Here is a 19,230-nt window from a genome sequence, read left to right on the forward strand (position 1 = left end):
TAAGTATTTCAAGTATACATACAGAGCTGAAAGGGAAAAAAAAAGAGGTAACATTGAACTTCCTGAATAATGCAGGACAATTATCTATAGCAAACGCCTTCAAAATTTAAACTCTTTAAACATTTAATTCTTCAGCATTAATACACACAAATGCTATTATGAGGGGAAGGGGTTTAGAGCCTCCATCTGGATCAGAGTTTCAACAGTGTTACTTATAAATTATATTACACCAATTTTATTTACTGGAAGGCAGCCAGAGGATGGAAGGATATACAATGTGGAGTAAACACATTTGTACTGGGGTGAGGAGTGTGCTGGCAGGAGACACTGCTTTTTAACATTAAAAATGTATAAAGTATTTAGCAAAAGTTACAGAAAACAGACCAGACAAGCGAGTTTATTTTGTTAGAAAATTCCACTTTCATAGAGTTTGCTGATGTGCTTGTGTCTGTAAAGGGGATGTCTGTGGCCATCTCCTTTCTTAGAAGGGAAGAGATGTAAATTTGGGGCCCCTGCCACCCAGGATGGCTAGTATCCCTTGGAATGTCTGTCTCTGGTCTCCCCATCTGCCTAGGAGCTGAAAAGAGGGAAGCAGCCCCACTGGACAGGTAAGCATAGAGGTCCTGACAGGGGATCTGACTAGGTTACAGGGCAAATAGGTGACAGGGTAGGGCCAGTTCTGGCTCTTCCTCTAGTACCATAAGCTTTTTTCTATCCAGTGTCACTGTCCCCAGGAGAGCACCCATGGGTTCTGACCCTTCACATTCCACCACTGCAATCCTATTAGGAATTCCCCTCAAACACAAAGGAACAATGTCCAAAGGTCATCATTGCCCCCTCCTCAACCCAAGACTGTCAGTCCCCAGCACAGTTCCTCCTGCCACCATCTGCCTAGTGAGGTACAGGCAAGACCAGGCTCAATGTGACCACCACCACCTGGGCAAGGATCAGCAAGTCCTTGGTGGTGTGGCTCTGCCTTCTGGGGGACAGATCTAAAAGGTAACAAGAGTTTCTTTGGGGGTCCTGAGAGGAACTACCTCATTCTTAGCTCATGAAACTCCAGCTCCATGTGAATCTAACTGGAGACTAAAAGGCCCCATTGCAAGGATTTTAGGCAACTCTGTACAACTCCATGGATGGCGCTCACATCAGGCATGACCATGTGTAGGGGACAGAATAGGAAATGAGGGGAGAAGACAGAACACTGTAGCTGAGTGCCTGAGAGACTGTCTAGATCAAGCACCCTCAGCTAGCAAATGAAATAACAGATCCAGGGAAGGGTCAGGATGTGCCCAAGGGCCAGCCCAGCCTTCTCACCCACGACCCTCCTACTTTTCTGTCACGGCTCTAACCCTCAATAAATGCCAGGTGGATGGGGACTGAGGTGAGAGCCCAGGAGCTAGTGGATCTTGCAGCTGAGATGCAAGCTGCAGGTTGCAGCAGTGATGAGGGGAACCCAGACCTTGGCTGCCAGTCCCCCTCCAATCCTTGGCTGCTTTTGGCATAGGCCAAAATCAAGCATGAACCAAAAAAAATTGAGTTTGAGCCCTAAGAAGCACTTGGGAGCACAACTGGCATTTGGAGGAGCCTTGGGAGAGCTGTAGGAAGCAGCAATGCAAACAAGGTGAAGATCCTGGCCCATGACTTCCAGGGCAAAGGATTCATTTTAAAAATAAGGAAGCAGTGCATTCCCCATGCAATGAAATACTACTCAGCAATGAAAAGGGACACATTACTGTCACATACAACCTCATGAGTGACTCAAAGGCTACATCAGTGTGACTCCACTTATATGGCATTCTGGAAAAGGCAACACTATAGAGTCACAACATCAATGGGGTTGCTGGGCCAAGAGGTGAGAAGAGGGAATTGACTACAATGGGTTATGAAGGTATTTTGAGGAGTGATGGAAAGATGTTGATTTTGATGGTTATAAATTTGTCAAAAGCCACTGTATAATTGGGAAAAGTGAACTTTAGTATGTCAATTACACTTCGATTACCCTGGAAATAGAAGGTGGTGGTGAGCTTTGCAGTTCAGGGTGCAGAACTATGGGAATAAGGTGGTAACCAGGTTAACCCCACCCCACTCAACATTCGTAAAGTGCTTTTCTCTGCCTATGTAATACAAGCAGGTCTTTAGACTCCTGGTTAAACTCCTTGTCAAAGCTACACACAATTGGGAGTAAAAATCATATAAACGAGCTAAGGTCTTTGACATCCTTTGAATTTTATGACTTGTATTTCCAAGAAGGGATTTTGATTAGTCAAGATCTTCATGCACCCATCCACTAATCTGTAATTGATTGGTTTCACAAAAGAATAGAAACAAATGCTGGTCACAAACGTGTACAGTTTGTTTGCTTTAGCCACTAAACAGCCCTGTTGGGCACAGCAGAGCCTACTTTAGCAGAAATCCCATTTGGTCAACAGGAAACTGAACAAAGATGGAAAGGAGGCTCAGGGTGGTCCCAATGACAGGCTGTAGGGCTACCGTCCAGTCTAAATTGCCTGTGCACGGCAGTACTGCTCAAAAGCACTAGGAAACAAGTAGCTCTTCCTGAAGGTTGTCGTAGCAACTAACTCACTTTGAACACCATTCATCTTAGAGACTGTTTTTGTTTTTTTTTAAGTCAGGCTTTCATAGACAAAACTTAAGTGCATCAGGTCTCCCAGGCAGACAGGTTCAAGGCTATGATCTGTTCTCAGAAGCTGAAAATGGATGTTCACCCACCCCAAAGAAACCCAGCCAAATCCTTTCATAATGTAAGCACCAAGACACACATCAAAACAGGACAACAGGGCTGGAGGTACTGCGCAGTGATGAGCACTTGCCTAGCATGTGTGACGCCCTGAGTTCCAACCTCAGCACCGAGAAGCAAAATAAAAAGACACCAAGAACCTAGATAGTGTGCTAGTTACCCCAAAGTGCACTTTAAGATTTTCTAGAATTCATTCTACTCTTGATTTCACCAACAGGGGGCCCATTGTAGAGACAGGTGTCTGGACTCTTGACTCTGGGTCTGCTCTTAGTTCTTTGTCATTTCATGGCACTCTCTGGCTATCTTTGGGTTTCACTAGTCCTATTTGTAGAGCAAGGAGAGTTCTTTAAAACCAACAAAGGAAATGTCTGAAGTTGGAGTCTAACAGTTGAAGTTGGAGTCGGGTGATTAAAATCTTGTTGCTGTTGAGACCTTGCAGTCACTCATGGTGATAGTTTATGATTAGTCACAGTGGGTAAATGCGAAAAGTGCACAGCGTTACTCTTTCCAGAAAGCCTACAAAGAGGGGACACAGAGCGTCTCAATCTAAAACCCAAGTACAGTTTCACAGCTCAGCGCATACCAGGTTTGTCCCAAGCATTTGCTGAAAAACTGAATGAGTGAAAGAATGAGTGAAAAATCAGCCCAACAGCACCTCTGAAAACCTAAATTCTGTAGAGACCTGAATATGAAGGCCAAGGTCATCCTGGGGAAAAGGTAAGTCTGCACAGAACAAGAGCTCATGGGCTTCTCTGATGACAGAGCCCTATCTTGTCCTCAGATTAGATCTTCGTACATTGCGTGGCCTTAAAGAAATGCTTGATGAATGAACAACAGAGGGAAGAAATAAAGGAAAAGGTGTATGTGAAGAGGCTAAAGAGAAGAATGTAAGTGGACGAAGGGTAAAGAATGAACTCTGAATGGACTGGTCCAGACTGGCCCAACTTGGGCTACCCTGGAATAGGCAAGACAGCACCTAAAGATCAGGAACCTACTAATGGGAGTAAGAAGACAGTCAATGAGCCACACTGCACTCAAAACATCTGTGTTAATTACAAGGCTATTGACTCTGAGTGTTTGAAAATCATCCACAAATTAGTTTACTAAGCCACAAAGCTATTACCACTAGCACCCATTTCTAATAAAGAAACCAAGAAATAATATTCTAAAACTGGTAGCTGGTATCATGGCCCAAGCCCAGCCCAGATCCCACACTTCATGTTGGTGGACACCTTCAAGATGGTTTTTGTGGTTGGGAAATTTCAGTAAGAAAATTGACAAAGTTTGGTTTGCTTTAGTATATTAGGTGTCTTTCTAACAAACTATGAGAGCAATTTTGACTAGATATAAGAGGTACCGAAAGATTCAAGATTAATAAGTTATCCATTATCAGCATGTAAGACTGAGAAAAAGATCAGTGAGTTGTGCTTGCAGAATCCTCTCCTCATGGGAGATAAATGAATCAAATCCAAAGACATCAATGGGAAATATTAAGAAAGATGGATTCTCGTGGGTTCCCAGCCAGAATTTACTCCCTGCTCATGGTGTGACTTCCTGCAGTTCCCTCTCTTCTCCCAGCCCCTGCAGCTGATTCTCTAGATGAAGATGGAGAACATGTGGTAGAGGAAGTTAGGAGTTGGGCCCAGTGGCACTGCTGGAAACTTCCCAGGTCACACTTGGCCCAAGCTTCTCCAGGGATGATGGGCAGTGGAAAGAAGGTGCTGGCATCTGGTGAGGGCTCTGCACAGGGCTGGAAGGTGCAGTAGGAGTTGGAGGCCATGTGGCAGGGCACTGCCCAGATGGAACAACCTACTATGGCCATGAGAGCATCTGCAATGTCTGTCCAGTGTCCATACAAGGGACAGCGCTCCCAATCCCATCGTGCACAAGCAGATGAAGCCATCAAAAGTGTCACAAAGATGTGCACTGACCTGTCTCCCATGTGGGACTGACCCAGTCCCACAATGCCTGTGGTGGCATCCTGGGAGAATAGTGGCCAGGGCAGCCCATGGTGCAGAGGACACTGTGGCAGACAGACCCCAACTGACCCTCTGTGCCTGCTGGTTTCTGTGCTGAAGTCTTGTTGGCTGAGGACTGTGGAAGGCTCCCTATGATGAGACTGGGGAGGAGTGGCAGAGTGGGGTTGGGGGGCTTCCTTGAGCAGCCGAGCATGCTGAGCTGAGGATGGGTGAATTGGGACTTCAGGGTAGGCTTTCCAGACCACACCTGATCTGATAGGAACCATGATTCAATGCTCCAGCTTGGGGCTAATTTGCCGAATGAGGTAGTTCCATCCTGACCTCTCAGGCAGGGTCAGTCTGGGAAGACAGGAGCCAGGCCTTCTTCCCAGGACCCATGGGATGAAAAGTGGACAAAAAAAGCCAGATGTGAGCTCCCAGAATGTAATGGTTAAAAATGAAAGAGGGCTGTAAAAGATTCTAGGTGTGGGCTGGGAGCCAAACAGCGCCTTCTATCTGTGATTCTGATCCTGACATTGGCTGGACAGAGACCTCCCTCCCTTGGTCTTCCAAAGTCTTGGAGACAGAGGGCCAAATGGAGGCTGGGCCTTGGGTACCCAGGGGCACAAGCATGTGATAGCCACCCCTGTGTAGCTCAGTAGAGGCTACAGAGTTCCAACCTTGGTTTGTTCTCAGAGTGATAAGCACAGCATGGGAGTTGGGGGCTTCAGTTGCAGAGACAAGGGTAGGGCTGTGGGTCCATCTTTATGGTCTGGGGAATATTAGGGAGCCCCCATTTGAGCTGTCCAGGTCACCAGCTCTTTCCCCTCTTTTCAGAGGACCAGGAAAGCAGGTAGGAGGGCAGCTCCAACCAGCAGGAGCCACCACCCCTTCTCCATGGGACCCTCAGCCTCTCCTCAGCAGGACCCCCAGGGCCACACAGGCGTCTATATCTCCATGTCCACGGGGCGAATGTTGCCTGTTTTGTGCTCTCTGACCCACAGCTCCCTGTCTTTGGCTGGGTCCACTTTTCGAAGCAGTTGGTCCACAGGCTCGACTGTCTGCAAGGGACAGAGAAGAGGGGACACTATCAGAGGCAGCTGAGCTAGGGATGCCTCCTCTGCACCATGCTGATGTTGCCTGGGTACCAACCACAGCAGCCTCTCTGAAAGGTTTCAGGTCCCCATCTGAGAAAACTGGAGCCCAGAACTGGTCTAACTTTGCTTTTTACCCTGAAGATCCTAGCCTGGACAAGAGGGCAGGATGTCCTAAAGGCTGTGACCTCTTCTACGTGTCTCCACCCTGGCCACCAGAAGAATAGGATAAGTGGAACCGAAGCTTTAGCTATCTTGAATAGGTCTAGAAGTTGTATTTTTGTTTTGTTTTTTAAGGCATTAACCATGGCAGACAATAATATTTTCAGCTGTTTGAACTATTACAAGTGCCTTTCTCCCCAGGTAACAGTTCACAAGAGCATATATTTCAAGCACTAGGGATGGATCATGTGGGCATCTGGGGTAATCCTAACAAATCCATCCCAAGAGCTTACCCATAAGCAGGAGCCACTGCCCGCTTCAGGACAGGTTCATTTGCAGTAACCACTTAACCTGCCATGGCACAGTGCCAGGTGACTCTTCCTGGCCCCTCGTCCCCCAGGCTCCTGCTGGCCATGGCCTGAAGATGGGAACTCACACTTTGGTTAAACATGTCCGTCTCATGCCGCAGTTGTGTGTACTGGCATAAGTGTTGCCGGATCATCTCTACCCTCTCCACTTCCAGTCGCTCCAGCTCCTGCCAAGAGAGAAAAGACCAGAGACCACTGAGTATAGCCCCTAACTTGAGGCTCTTCCCACCAGGTGGGTCTCAGACCCCCATGTTCCCCAAACACAAAGCCCTGACCCTCAACTACATCTGACCCTCTGGGTTCCTATGAAGAACAAGCCCAGCTCTGGGAGGAGGTGGAAGTTATGGGAGCAGACACAATTTGCTGAAAGCCAGCTCTGCCAGACAGAGGGTGAAAAGCTTCAGACACATTATCTTACTGTGATTTTAAGAGAGAGATTCTGTGACTATCCCCATTTTCCAAACAAGGAACTGATACTCAGAGAGGAAGAGCCATTTGCCCAAAGTAACATGGGACTACAGGAGGAACAGGATTTGAACCTGGGTCTGTTGTATTCTTAAGCTTGATTCTGTACCCCCTGACAAAGTGAAGTGATGGGACACATGTGGGAGCTGCTGAGCCCCTCAAACTCTTGGGGCTTTGTCCCCAGGCTTCTATAGAGATGAAGCAGAGACCAGGTGGAGAAGTCAGAGTGGACTGGGAGTGGAGCAGCCATTATCAATGGGAAGAGTAGAAAAGACTTGTCTGTTGGTTTCTAGATGGTTCTGTGTCTTTGGAATTTATGGGATTAGGCTGTTAATCCTGTGTATAACTAGGTCAGTGCCCAGGTGATTAACCAAGAAGTGGGGAAAGGCGGGGGGGCTTAATTAGGAGCTTAATGGGGAAGAAAACCAGGTCATTGACCTGGAGGAGGCCTCTAATCTGCCCTGGTGGGCTGGCCCCTGGGAAGGTAATGGTTGGTCCTGTGTTAGATGGACAGGGCTGGCTTTGGGCAGTATGATGATGGAATGAGCAACTGGCACAGGTCTCCTCTCCCATCTGCAAGCCACACTTCATGTCTCACTCAGGCAGGTCCTGACCAACAAGGAGATGCTATCTCTTTATAGGGAATTCTCAGGAGAGCACCATGGGGTCTGCTGCCTTGGTCAGAGGCCTCTCTACATCCATAGGCCTTGTAAGGATCTCATACCAAGGACCTGCAACTCTTCTCTGTGTGTGAGGGTGGAGGGAGGTTGTCACTTTCTACTACCTGGCTGTTTATCCTAAAGGGACCACTATCAGCTCAGTTAGGGAAGTCCCTGATGGATCCTGACCCCTTGAGGACAGCCCAAGGATGACATAACAAGACCTGGCCCTTACTGAGTTCAGAGAGCAGGGGGTGCTAAAGCAGGGATTTGAATGTATGGGCCCTAGAATGGATATAATGATTATCTTTGTGGTCACCTCTATTTCGTTCCCCTGTGCCACTGCCACCTGCCCAGGGCTGTCTGTGTGTCAGCTTCTATACTGGCATGCTCACACATCACTGATCACGTACCAGTGTGGTGGTCACCATCTCTTCAAACCATTTAGATTGGGCCTGGTTGTAGAGGTCCACACAGCGCATGAGGTCATCTCCTGGAAAAAAACAATGGGCACCATGAGGCTCCGTTATGCTCCATCTTGTCTTATGCCCATGTCCACATCCTCTCCTATCTCTGAGGTCGTGGTAGCCATTGGAAAGTTGGGGGATGGAGTGAAAAGAAGAGGAGAGCAGAGAAAATGAAGGAAGGGGACAATCCAGAACCATAGGAGACCAGCTTCAGAGCATCCATCTGAACTCAATTGCAGACACTAAGAATTCCGGCTGGGGGTTTCTCATTAAGAGAGAGTATGTATGCAAGGGAAAGTGATTCCTAAGACTCTCCCCAACCTGCCCCAAACCCCATCTTAAGCCTAAGAAATGCTTCCTTCTCTAAAGATAGCAATTTGCTTTCACATTAGAGAATCCTGATTGTTTAAAATGTGTCATAAGCGACTGCATACTAATTAGCATTAAAAGAGAAAAGTCACATCCATGTGTGTGAGAATGCGACAGAAGATCATTCTGAATCATAGTGTAAAGTGCCTGGTGGTCCCTGTGTAAGTAACAGTACAAAACCAGGCACTGGAGTGGGTACTTTGAGAAACAGAGACAGAGTCAATAAGAGGGAATTAACTCTTTCAGTAGCATTCATTTCATAGCACAGCAATCTGAACAAACTTAAGTATCAAATCTCAATGGCTACTATATTGCTTCTGTAATGATATGCAGGTTTGAAACATTTTGTAATTAGAACTAGAACGATGAAGTAATGCAAATATTACTAAGCATATTAGCACCTCAGAACCTTGTTACACAGAACAGTTCAAGTACCAGCAGCATCAGTGCCCCCTGGAGCTGGTAAGACATGCAGAAACCCTAGATGCACCCCAGATCCTCCAGCGATACTTGTGCACACATTATCATTGGAGGAACAACCACTCAAGTGCACAGCTTTGCCTAAATGTAGCTTCCTGATCACTTAGAAGGCATCATGGTCTTTGCTCACGTTGGGAAAAGCTCATGAGCCAACCTAAAAGCTAACTGATTCATTCTAGTAATTCTAGAAATTTTAGTAGAATTCTAATTCTAAATTCAAATAGATTCAAAGTCGTTCCTCTAACATCACTCTTGTTCATTCATCTTCTAGGAAAATAGAAGAAAACAGGGAGATTTGTGCTCATGTGACCCAAGTCCTAACCTGTGCTCTCTCACCCACTAACTGTGCCACACTGGGATGTAAGGCTGCCCACCACGAGAGCTGAGCCTTAAGAAATAGAGCCCAAGTCAAGGGTTAACTTCACTTTGCTTTTGGAACAAGGCTAATGACTGGCCCTTTCATTCCAAGAGGTGCTGAACCAAAGGAAAGAGTGTGGGTGCTGTTCTGCAAACCCATTTCTACCAGGAGCTCATGTCTAATGGGAGGATGAGGTCAAGATATGACCCTACGAATGTTCAATATGAAACTCCCAGCACTCTATCTGAAAGTCCTTATTTTGAGAACATGCTTCAGGAACTTCCTCAGCACCAGGAGACAGAGCAGGTGAAAGATGGTGTCTCCTTTCAATGGTATCCCAATGGTTGGGAACTGGATCCTTCTAACAGTGCCAGTTGAGAAGGTGGATTCTGGAACCAGAATGCCTGGGTTATCTGCCTGGCTCCTCTATTTATTAGCTGTATGACTTTGGCCCTGTCAATGAACCTGCCTGTGCCTCAGTTTCTTCACCTATAGAATAGGTAGAACAACTGTACCTTTATAGAGTCATTGCAAAGTTTAAGCACATTGATAAATAGGTAAAGCAATTGGAATGAAGACTTGCACAACCAGCAGAATATTAATATGAGCAACAACAGTGATGATGTTGACAATCTGAAGTTAAGTCCTCTGAGGATCCAGATGTCTTTTCTTCCAGTAGCCTTGCAAAAGATGAGGGAGAGGGAGGCATGGGAAAAGGAGGCAAGAAGTGGTATTTCCTAAGCAGCAAGCTGTCCAGCAAAATGTTGACAAACAGAGTCTTTAGAATAAGAGAGGTCTGAACTCTGGTTTTGCAGAACCACAACCGTGGGCATTGGGCAAGATTTTTTATCTTCTCTTCCATAATTTTTTTCACTAGTAAAAGACCATTAAAATGCCTTTTTGTGGGGAAGTATAAAGACTAAAGACAAAGCTCTAAAGCCTGTAGGCTGGGCTGGTCCACAGTACATGTTCAATAAATATAATTTTATTTACTTATTTTTGGTGGTACCGGGGATACAACCCAGGGCCTTGCACATGATAGGTAAGGGCTCTACCCCTGAGCTAAATTCCAGTGGAAGGCAGTATTTTTGAAAAAGTAGGTCTAGGGATTTTCATCACAAAATTATTACAAGTGAGAGAAATAAGAGACATGTCATCTGACAATAATGCAATAAAACTAGGAAGAAATAGTGGACTCGAGAACAAGGGAAACAAAGGCCCTGCTCAGGAAAATGTAAAGGGTTTCTTGGCTCAAAGATGAAATCAAGGGAGGGTGAAGGAAGATTAGGTGACGGTATATGGTTGATTGCTTTCATATACCTATATGAAACAGAACTAAAAAATCTCTTACAATTGCTTTCAATTGGGGTGGGAAGGGGGTTGAGGGGGATGAGACGATGAGGGCAATGTAAATAATGTACAACATAACTCTAGTCGGAATTGTCACTGTGAATCCCCCCATATAATGACTATATCCTAATAAAAAATTTATAATAAAAAAGATGAAATCAAAACCTAAAAGCAACATGTCTTGAAAATGGCAGAAATGAAAACGGCATAAATCTGAGCCTATGGGATACGGCTAGGGCACTGGAGTGAGGAAAAAGAAGCCTGGGGGTTGGATATTTTGCTATCAAAAATTAAAACAAGCTGGGAGTGTGGCACAAGTCTAAAATACCAGCACTCAGGAAGCTGAGGCAGGAGGACCACAAATCTAAGATCAGACTGGGCTAACGCAAGGCTCAGGCTAGCCTGAGTTACACAGTAGACCCTATCTCAAGAAAACAAAACAAAATAAACACCTGAAGCACCCTTCGCCCACCCCCAAAAAAGTAAGAAAAAGGAAATCAGGTGACTTAGAAAAAACTAAGTGGAAGGTCTTCCTACGTCAGTCCTCCCCAAACCTAGGCATCATGGAAAAATACTTCTATACAGAAAAATAGCAACAACAGTCAAACAAACAAGGAAAAAAAATTTTTTACAAAGAACAAAATTAAAAGATAATTTCTGAAATATTAAAAGATTCTGATAATTAAAAGATTTCTGAAAATCTCAGAAAAATATTTGCAAGATGACTAAGGGTTAATCTCCTTAACATAAAGAATCTTTGTCAATTAGTCAATAAGACCAAGACCAACCACTCAACAAAAAAATGGGGATAGACTATGAGTCAGTTAGTCACAGGGGAAAAAAAGTAACACATGATTTATATTTTTAAAATGCTCAGACATGGTCATAGAGAAATGCAAATTAAAAACAAAGCACCTGGCTATAAAATACTGTTTTCACCAGCACGCTCATGATTTCAAATCTTGGTAACAGGCAATAATGATGAGCATTTAAGGAACAGGTATTCACGGATGATATTGGTGGCAATCTTTCTGCAAGCAACTTGGAATTATTCATCAAAATGAATAAAACCTTCTGACCCAGCATCTACAGTCTCTCTCTATGCAAATCTGCTCATATGCACACACAAAGCTATAGTTATGATAACTAACACCACTGGAAAAGACTCGGACGGAACCTAAAAGTCCTAAAAGTCTTTTTGAGGAATGATGAAATACATTTGGATATGAACGTACAGCTAGACATTGGTCAACCATTAAAAACGTCTCATGTGCATGAATGGATGTATAAGTAGATTTGGAGGGAGCTAAGTAGAGCTGCATCTATGCTAATTAAATAATAAGTTTGGAAAATTTGTTTCAGATCCAATTTGTTGAAATTTAAATATCCTAAAACATTGAAACACCAGGATGCCTTATGGGGACTATTTCTGGCAAATAACATTTTATATTCTTGTGTGCTGATTAAAATATTTGTCATGAACCTGTATTGTTTTTGCAATATTAATTTTATTTTTAAATAATTTTATGAATCAAACTATTTTATAACACCTCTAGACCCAATAATTTATCTATATTAAATGCTATGCTTATACCACATATTTTTAGTTGACTTAGTTCTATCTCACTTTATTTCAAAATGTTTGTTTCACTCTATAATGAAATTAACTGTACAGGTTCACCAGAAGTTGAGATGAAAGGGACTTAGATATCACACAAACCCTATTTCCACAGCATACATCTTAATTAGGCATTATGTATTGCCTTTGAATGTTTTAAAACTTGCTTCTTTAGGAATAGTTACTGAATTGTTTTGTTGGTTCTGACCAGCCTTTTCCCTTCCTTCTTGTGTATTAGCTATTTTTTACCACTGGGTGGCAGCATAAACTGGCTCACCAGGGGCAGGTGGGAGAAGCTGAAATCTGGTTATTCATTAAGAAAATGCCACCTCTGTTCTCCTGGCGAGGAGTCCACCTTCAGCTGTCACTCCCTGGGGAGGTGGGGTAGCTTGGGTGAGTGGGAGGTGGGGCTTGCACTCCTGTGGGCTCTGATCAGAGATAGGGCCGTGAGCTCTTGGAGCAGGAGGTGGAAAAGCTAAAAGGCCATGACTGGGGAAAGCATGGGCCACCCAGCTCCACCATGCCTGGGAACAGCCTGGCCTGCTTCCCTTCTATCCCCACATCTCATCCTTTGAGATCCCTGGACCTGAGGCAGGCAGGAGAGAAGATGGTGCACTGGAAGGAGAAGACAGGAAGAAAGGCGCACAGGGAGAGAGGCAAGCTCCCAGGTAAAGTTGCCATCTCCAGCCTCCTCCTGTACTCCTGTGACCTGGTCAGGCACACGGCCCAGAGCTCACCAGCCTGCGTGGACTTCCTCCGTGCCTTCTTGATGTCCTCCTCTGTCTTGTTACTCAGCTTGATCTCTAGCTGCTGTGTCTTCATCTCCAGGTCTCTCTGTCGCTCTGTGAGGGCTTTCCGTGCCTGGGGTCCAAAGACAGGACAGAGAAGCTGTTTATAAAAGTCAGAACCAGGGGACATCAAGGGCCATGCAGCCTGGCCCATCTTCCCAGTACAAATCCTTCATTTTCCCTGATTGTGTGGACAATGCCAAGGTGACTCCAAGGGACCCAGGTAGCCAGAGTGACACCTCCAGATCATTCCTGACTAGGCAGGGAGCTGCAACCTGGCTCCTCTCATCCCTGTCTCTTCCAGCAGCATATAGACTTGACCCAAATCAGTCTCACAGGTCATGTTTGCAATGGAACATGCATCTGGACCCAGTCCTGAAATCTGTATCCCTCAGGGTGATAAGGTACAATGAAAGTAATCTGAGTCACCTTCCAGCAGACTGGCAGCACAAATCACCCTATTTTAGAGCCTTGACCCTCTTGTCCCTTACCATGTCTGCCTGTCCTTCTCCTGGTCCTCATGGCAGCTCACCCTACTGGCCACCACCTGCAGCTCCAAGCTTTGGTGGAGGCAGCTGGCTGGATCTTGGGAGCCCACAGTGGTAATTGCTTCCTTCTGCTCTCTAGGCACTGGGTCAGCACCTTCCCTCCAGGCTGACCACCCACAAGAAGGTAAGTGGCCAGGCATCTAGGCGTGGTGATTCATTGGAAGAGATTCTGTACGCCAGGCCCACACACAGCAGCCACATGGGCACATCAGGCATGGGAGCCACAAGAACAAGGGTTGCCTAATTTCATGTGCTCACTACAGCCACCCTTGCACCTGCAGTCTCTTCTTGCTCTCATCCAAATGCTACAGGGAAGCATTTCCTATCTGCTGTTTGCATAGGTAGGAGTTCTTTGGACCATATGGGACAAAGGCCTCTGCTGTGACACCCATCGCCACAGCTGGTTCCCTGGCCCACCCTCTCCGCTAAGCCCCCACATCTCCATCCAGCCAGGTGTCCTGGCCTCTTACTTTCTCCACTGAGGCATAGCGGCTGGCGAGCTGCTTGCGGAGGTCAGCAATGTGGTGGTCACACTTTTTCATGTCTTTCTTGAAGTTCTCACGGAAATTCATCAGGGGCTTCTCTACTTCACTGTGAAGCTGTGGAGGGAAGATGGAGTGGTCACACTCAGGGTTCATAGTGTTTGCTGTGACAAGGTGGTGGAAGGGAGGGATGTGGGATTGGGGTGGGCAGATTCCCGCAGAAGTTGGGGCCTGGCTGAACAGGAAATCTAGAGACAAGTGGTCACCTATCAGGTTTCTGTTTACACAAGTCATCACCTTAGCTCCCAGACCCCAGCATCTATATTATGGGATAAATGGGTTAGTCTGGAACATTCCAAATCCCCCACCAGCTAACACTTTTCTCTTTTAGCCTCCACAACTGCTTCTTCTCTAAAATTTTGTTCTTAATGTTTATCATATATATTTACCTTTTTTCAAAGGTGTTACTTTGTGGAATGCCTAAATGAAGCTAATTTCGATCTGTACCATCTCTCACACTTGTCCCCACAGCCTCGTGTATGGCTTTGCTTGGGTGTCTAGCTTGAATTTTCTGGTATGCTGGTATGTCACCCATCTGTGTCCCCCAGCACTTGGCACAGTGACTGCTGAATGCAGTTCAACAAATAACTGCTGAAAGCACACCATTTAATTAGCTATCTTGGATTGTTTTTAATTATTGACCATTCTCTATGAGCCAGGGAGCTAGAATATACATGGTCCAAACCTCGAGGAATCCATGGTGGGAGCTGCCTGGGGCCTGCTGGTAACTCACAGGAGCAGCTGCCCTGAGTGGCACCCATGGGGTGGTTTCTCAACTCAGAGGGCTGGACGGGAACCAGGCACACTTTTGTCTTTACCCAAAGGAACCATATTGTGCCCTGAGGGTCAGAGAAAGAGGCTTCTGCCTTGAGGGGAGTTGGGTAATAACGTTTTTAAGCTTTTCTCTTGTCTGTTTCTTCCCTCTTTCCTACCCCACCCACCTCTTTTTTTTTTTTTTTGAGAATGTTTTCTTTTCATTTGAGCATGACACTTATTTTATAAGAAAACAGATTAACAAGGGCCTTCTCTGATCAAAGCCAGAGGTAGGAGCAGCCTAGTACCTCCTCTGCTCCCATTGGAGTCCCACTGCTTGCCCGGACTCAGTTTGGGGTCTCACCTATTCAGCTTTTTAGAGCTCCTGACCCAGCTTCCCAGAACTTCTCCATGTGACTTGTCTTCCTCTGACCCTGCTGGCCTGGCCCCCAGGGATCCCCAACTCAGCCTCCACCTGTCCCAAAGGTGCCTATGGGTAGCACCACACTACTTCCTTGGACAGAAGACATGCCAGCTGAAACCCTGTGACTTCTCTCCTCCTCTAGGCTCTTGTGACATTCTTTTTTTGCCTAGAGAGACCACCAGGACTTAGGTGCTCTTATTCTAAGCAAAGGACTTAGACATGACTGTGAGCTCCCTGGGGAGAGGCCACACCTGGCTTGACCACTGATGTATACAGTGCTGGAACCACAGCTACCAAGGATGAGAACCCTTCTCTACTTGAAGAGAAAATAATCCCAAATTACTCCATCCTCTGGATGTTCTTGAATGACTTTCAAAGAGTAACAGACCCTCCCTGCCCCAGATACTGGTTGTAAATTACTCCTATTACTTTGTTTTGAATTTTTCGTATGTAGGAGAACATCCCCATCTAGTGGCTTTTGTAAGACACAACAAGCGTGAGTCCTCTGAGGATAAACAGACCCTTTTCTTATTGCTTGGGTTTGATTGTGTCCCTAAAATTTCAAGTGCTGAAAATTTCATCCTCAAATTCATGTATTGATGGTGTGTGTGGAGGTGGATCTTTGGGAACGTATTAGCATTGGCCGAGCCCATCAGAGTGGGACTGCTGGCTTTATAAAGAGACCTGAGCTGACACGTTCACTCTGTCTTGCCATGTGATACCCCCCCTCCCCATGTATGACACAATAGGAGGGCCTTCACCAGAGGCTGGCCCTTTAATCTTGAATTCCCAGCTTCCAGAACTGTGATCTAAATAAACTTCTATTCTTGATAAATTACCCAGTCTCTGGTGTTCAATTATAGCCAAGACAACGGACTAATGCACTCATGTGCATAGATGAGGCATTTGCTGAGTAGGAGTAGCATCAGCTGCCATGGGAACCAGCACCTGATAGAGCCTACGAGGCTTAACTCAGCTTGTTGACTTAGAAACTCTGGGGAACTGGAAATCAAGCGACTGCCAGACTTCCACGAGCCCAGGAGTGACCTGGAAGGGTTGCTCAACATTATGTATTTTAGTTTGGGGAAGGGCCCACAAATCTGCCATCACAACAAAAGGCTCTGCATAAGTTCCAAATGACATTCTAGAAATGACGCTAGCTGCTGTCAGAAGCAAGTCAAGGGCAAAGGTGCAGTCCCACCGATTCTCCATCTCTATCTTAAGTACTTTTGAAGACATAAGTTTTTTCTCTACAAAAGATGGCTTAGTATCCCTTAGTACTCATTCTTAGCTTTTAATATCTTTGCTTAACGGGGAGTCCTTCCTGAAAGCATGTCCCCATGGACTGGCCTGACCTGTACCAGATGGGCCACGCCAGTGGAGTGGGTCAGTCCCCTTTCCAAAGCTCGCCCTCTTTGCCTTCTTTTTTCTTTTCACTTCGCATATCAGATGAGAATCAGAGAAATTCCAAGTTGGAAGCAATGACTGTCTAGTCCAGGGTTTTTCAAATGGTGAATGACTAAGAGTTGTGAAATCCATTTATTGGGTTAAGACCAGCTTTTTGGTGAGACTATTGGATAGAAAATATCAGAGTGTGTTTTAGGCAGAAGGATAGATAGATAGATAAGTACTGTGTCACAAAACATTTGTTTCAGCCATGTAAGTGCACGAATTTTTGAGAGAGAGAGAGAGAGAGAGAGAGAGAGAGAGAGAGAGAGAGAGAGAGAATATTTATGTGTGCTCTGGGTGACCATGGAAATGTATTCCTTTTGGTCACAGTCAGTAATTTTAAAGTCATAGATCTGATCCAAACTCTTCATTTCACACATGAAGAAATGGAACCCCAGGGGTGCTAAGTGACTTGCCCAAGGTCACAAAGCTGGTTAGTGATAGCGCTGAGCTAAAACTCATTATCCTGTCTACCTTGTCCCTACAAATCTGACAGAATTCCTGGCCTCTATTGCATAATTAGATTTTCTCCCATCAGTAGGGATTTTTCTATTTTTCCTTCTTCTGCTGGAGTCAGGTATAACTTCCTTTGAATAAAGCAATCTCATTTCTTCAGCAACGTGTTGGTATTAGCAATGGCTTGAGCTGGTAGACTAGAAAAGCCAGAAAGATGGCTTGAATAAAATTCTATTTCTTAAAGAGCTTTTATCCCTGGCGAGGAACATTTGGAGCAGAATATCCATAAGCCTCTTGCGGAAGTGGAAATGCGTTTTGTGCATACAAAACTATATTACCCAGGGATGACAGAAATCCTCTCAAGGAATCACCATGTGACCTCTAGGTGGCTACTAGGACAGCCCATGGCCACCAACACTGATGGACCGGCTAGGAGCAATAGAAACTCTCATGGCCAAGTCTGTTGGGGGTGATTGTGGACCATTCTTCATTAAGCCTCCTGGTGGCTGAATGATAAAGTCTACACTGTCCTGTGGACACTAACTTAAAATGTTCTGTGCATTTGGGGGGACCAGCTTGTACTGGTTGCCACTCGAGGGCAGAGCATTGCTTGAGGACAGGGTCTTGTGTTTTTGTGTGTTTGTGGTGCTGGGCATCAAATCCAGGGCCTCAGGCATGCTAGGTACGTGCTCGGCCACAGAGCTGCATCTCCAGCCCCAGGTCCTGTGTTTTAAACACCACTGGTCTGCTGAAGGGAGAGTGTTGTCAGAAGCAAAGGTCTGAGGATCAAGCCTCCTGCATGCTCAGTCCTCTCCTCCGCTTCCTCCGTGGCTGGCTCCACTTAGCGGCCTGACCAAGGGCTCTGATGTAATTGCTGTCCCTTCTCATGATGGAATGGAGTTGCTGTCTTGCATGGTGGGTGATATAACCAAGCGAGATGAATTTTATCTTGTGTGTTTTACACACCACTACTGCACAGGAGAACATTTTGCCACCTGTTGGAAATCCTAAAACAATGAAGAATCAGGGGTCCCGCTAGTGGGGGGTAAGTGCTACCATGATGCCCAGGGATCCAGCAGATACACTTCTCAGAAGCTCGCAGATCTGGCTTTTGGTCCCACCCCATAACAACAGTAGCTTCCATGCGTGTACCCAGTCAAGGGAGGTTTCTGCCTAGCGTCCCAGAGAACAGCACGGCTAGGGGCTGGGGCAGGGCGCAGGGAGCAGCTGCATGGTCTGCCGATTAACAATAACTTGTTGCTTTGTATGTGGTGTGGGGAAAACACCATCATGCGCTCCTTTCTTTGGTGTAATGAGGTGAGTATGCTCCTGTTAGCTAGGAATTCTCATTCATGCCCGGATGGCAACTCAGTGTGTTTGTGGTGGGGGGGAGGGGGTGGGACAGGGATTAGCGAACATCCTTTAGAAGCAAGGGGCTGGCAAGAACTCTTCACAAAGCTCTCTCACGAGTCTGGGCCATTGGAGTCATTCATTCAGTCCTTCTGTGTGCGGAGCTTGGGGTGGGGTGGGTAGTAGACCCAGGTGCAACGCCACATTTCTGTGTCTCCAACAACACATATCACATGGGACCTCAAAGTAGGGAATTACAACTGTGAGTAGGACCAGCACTAGAAATGTGAGGTGATCAGTGAGTGCTGAATGTGGAAAGCCCCAGGAGGAGTGACAGCTTTCAGAAATTTACTTTCAAATAATTCAGAAAGTATTTAACCATGAGGCGGGAGGTGTGCAGGGCTCAAAGAGTTCAAGCACTTTTCTAGCATGTCCCCGAGGCTACTGTTTATGATTGGTGATAGTGGGAGGGCAGAGAGGGTCACTAGGACCTCTCTTCTTTTAAAAGGCAGGCATACAAATGGTTAGTCCCATTAGTCCTGCACACTTTAGTGTGAATTATCTCACTAACACCCTTAGTTTATTTTTCCCTGAAAAAGTAGCTGAAAGCCTGAGAGGAAATCTGGAGATATGAGTCAGAGAGAAGAGATGACGGGGCCATTTGGAAATATGGAGATGTCTTAAGAGAAAACAGACCTGAAAAGATGATGTGGAGAGGAGACAGTCAGAGAACTTCACCCACTCACTTGAGAAAATACTTACTAAGCAGCTACTATGGGCTAGGTACCATCCTGACCACTGGGGGTGGAGT

General features: G+C 45.9%; 1 protein-coding gene across 16 annotated transcripts in view; it reads right to left on the minus strand.

Moving 5' to 3' along the window:
• Positions 1-105: 105 nt before the first annotated feature.
• Gas7 (growth arrest specific 7) overlaps positions 106-19,230 on the minus strand; it is a 227,357-nt gene continuing 208,232 nt past the window's right edge. For all 16 annotated transcript variants that reach the window (XM_074046803.1, XM_074046814.1, XM_074046809.1 and 13 more), the window contains 5 exons: positions 13,916-14,044; positions 12,847-12,970; positions 7,881-7,960; positions 6,412-6,510; positions 106-5,780 (listed from right to left, as the gene is read on the minus strand). In XM_074046803.1, the coding sequence (XP_073902904.1) occupies positions 5,667-5,780; positions 6,412-6,510; positions 7,881-7,960; positions 12,847-12,970; positions 13,916-14,044 (546 nt within the window). In that variant the 3' untranslated portion in view covers positions 106-5,666. The remainder of the gene's footprint in view (positions 5,781-6,411; positions 6,511-7,880; positions 7,961-12,846; positions 12,971-13,915; positions 14,045-19,230) is intronic.

The sequence above is a fragment of the Castor canadensis genome, chromosome 11 (assembly GCF_047511655.1).
Source record: "Castor canadensis chromosome 11, mCasCan1.hap1v2, whole genome shotgun sequence".
NCBI classification, from domain to species: domain Eukaryota; kingdom Metazoa; phylum Chordata; class Mammalia; order Rodentia; family Castoridae; genus Castor; species Castor canadensis.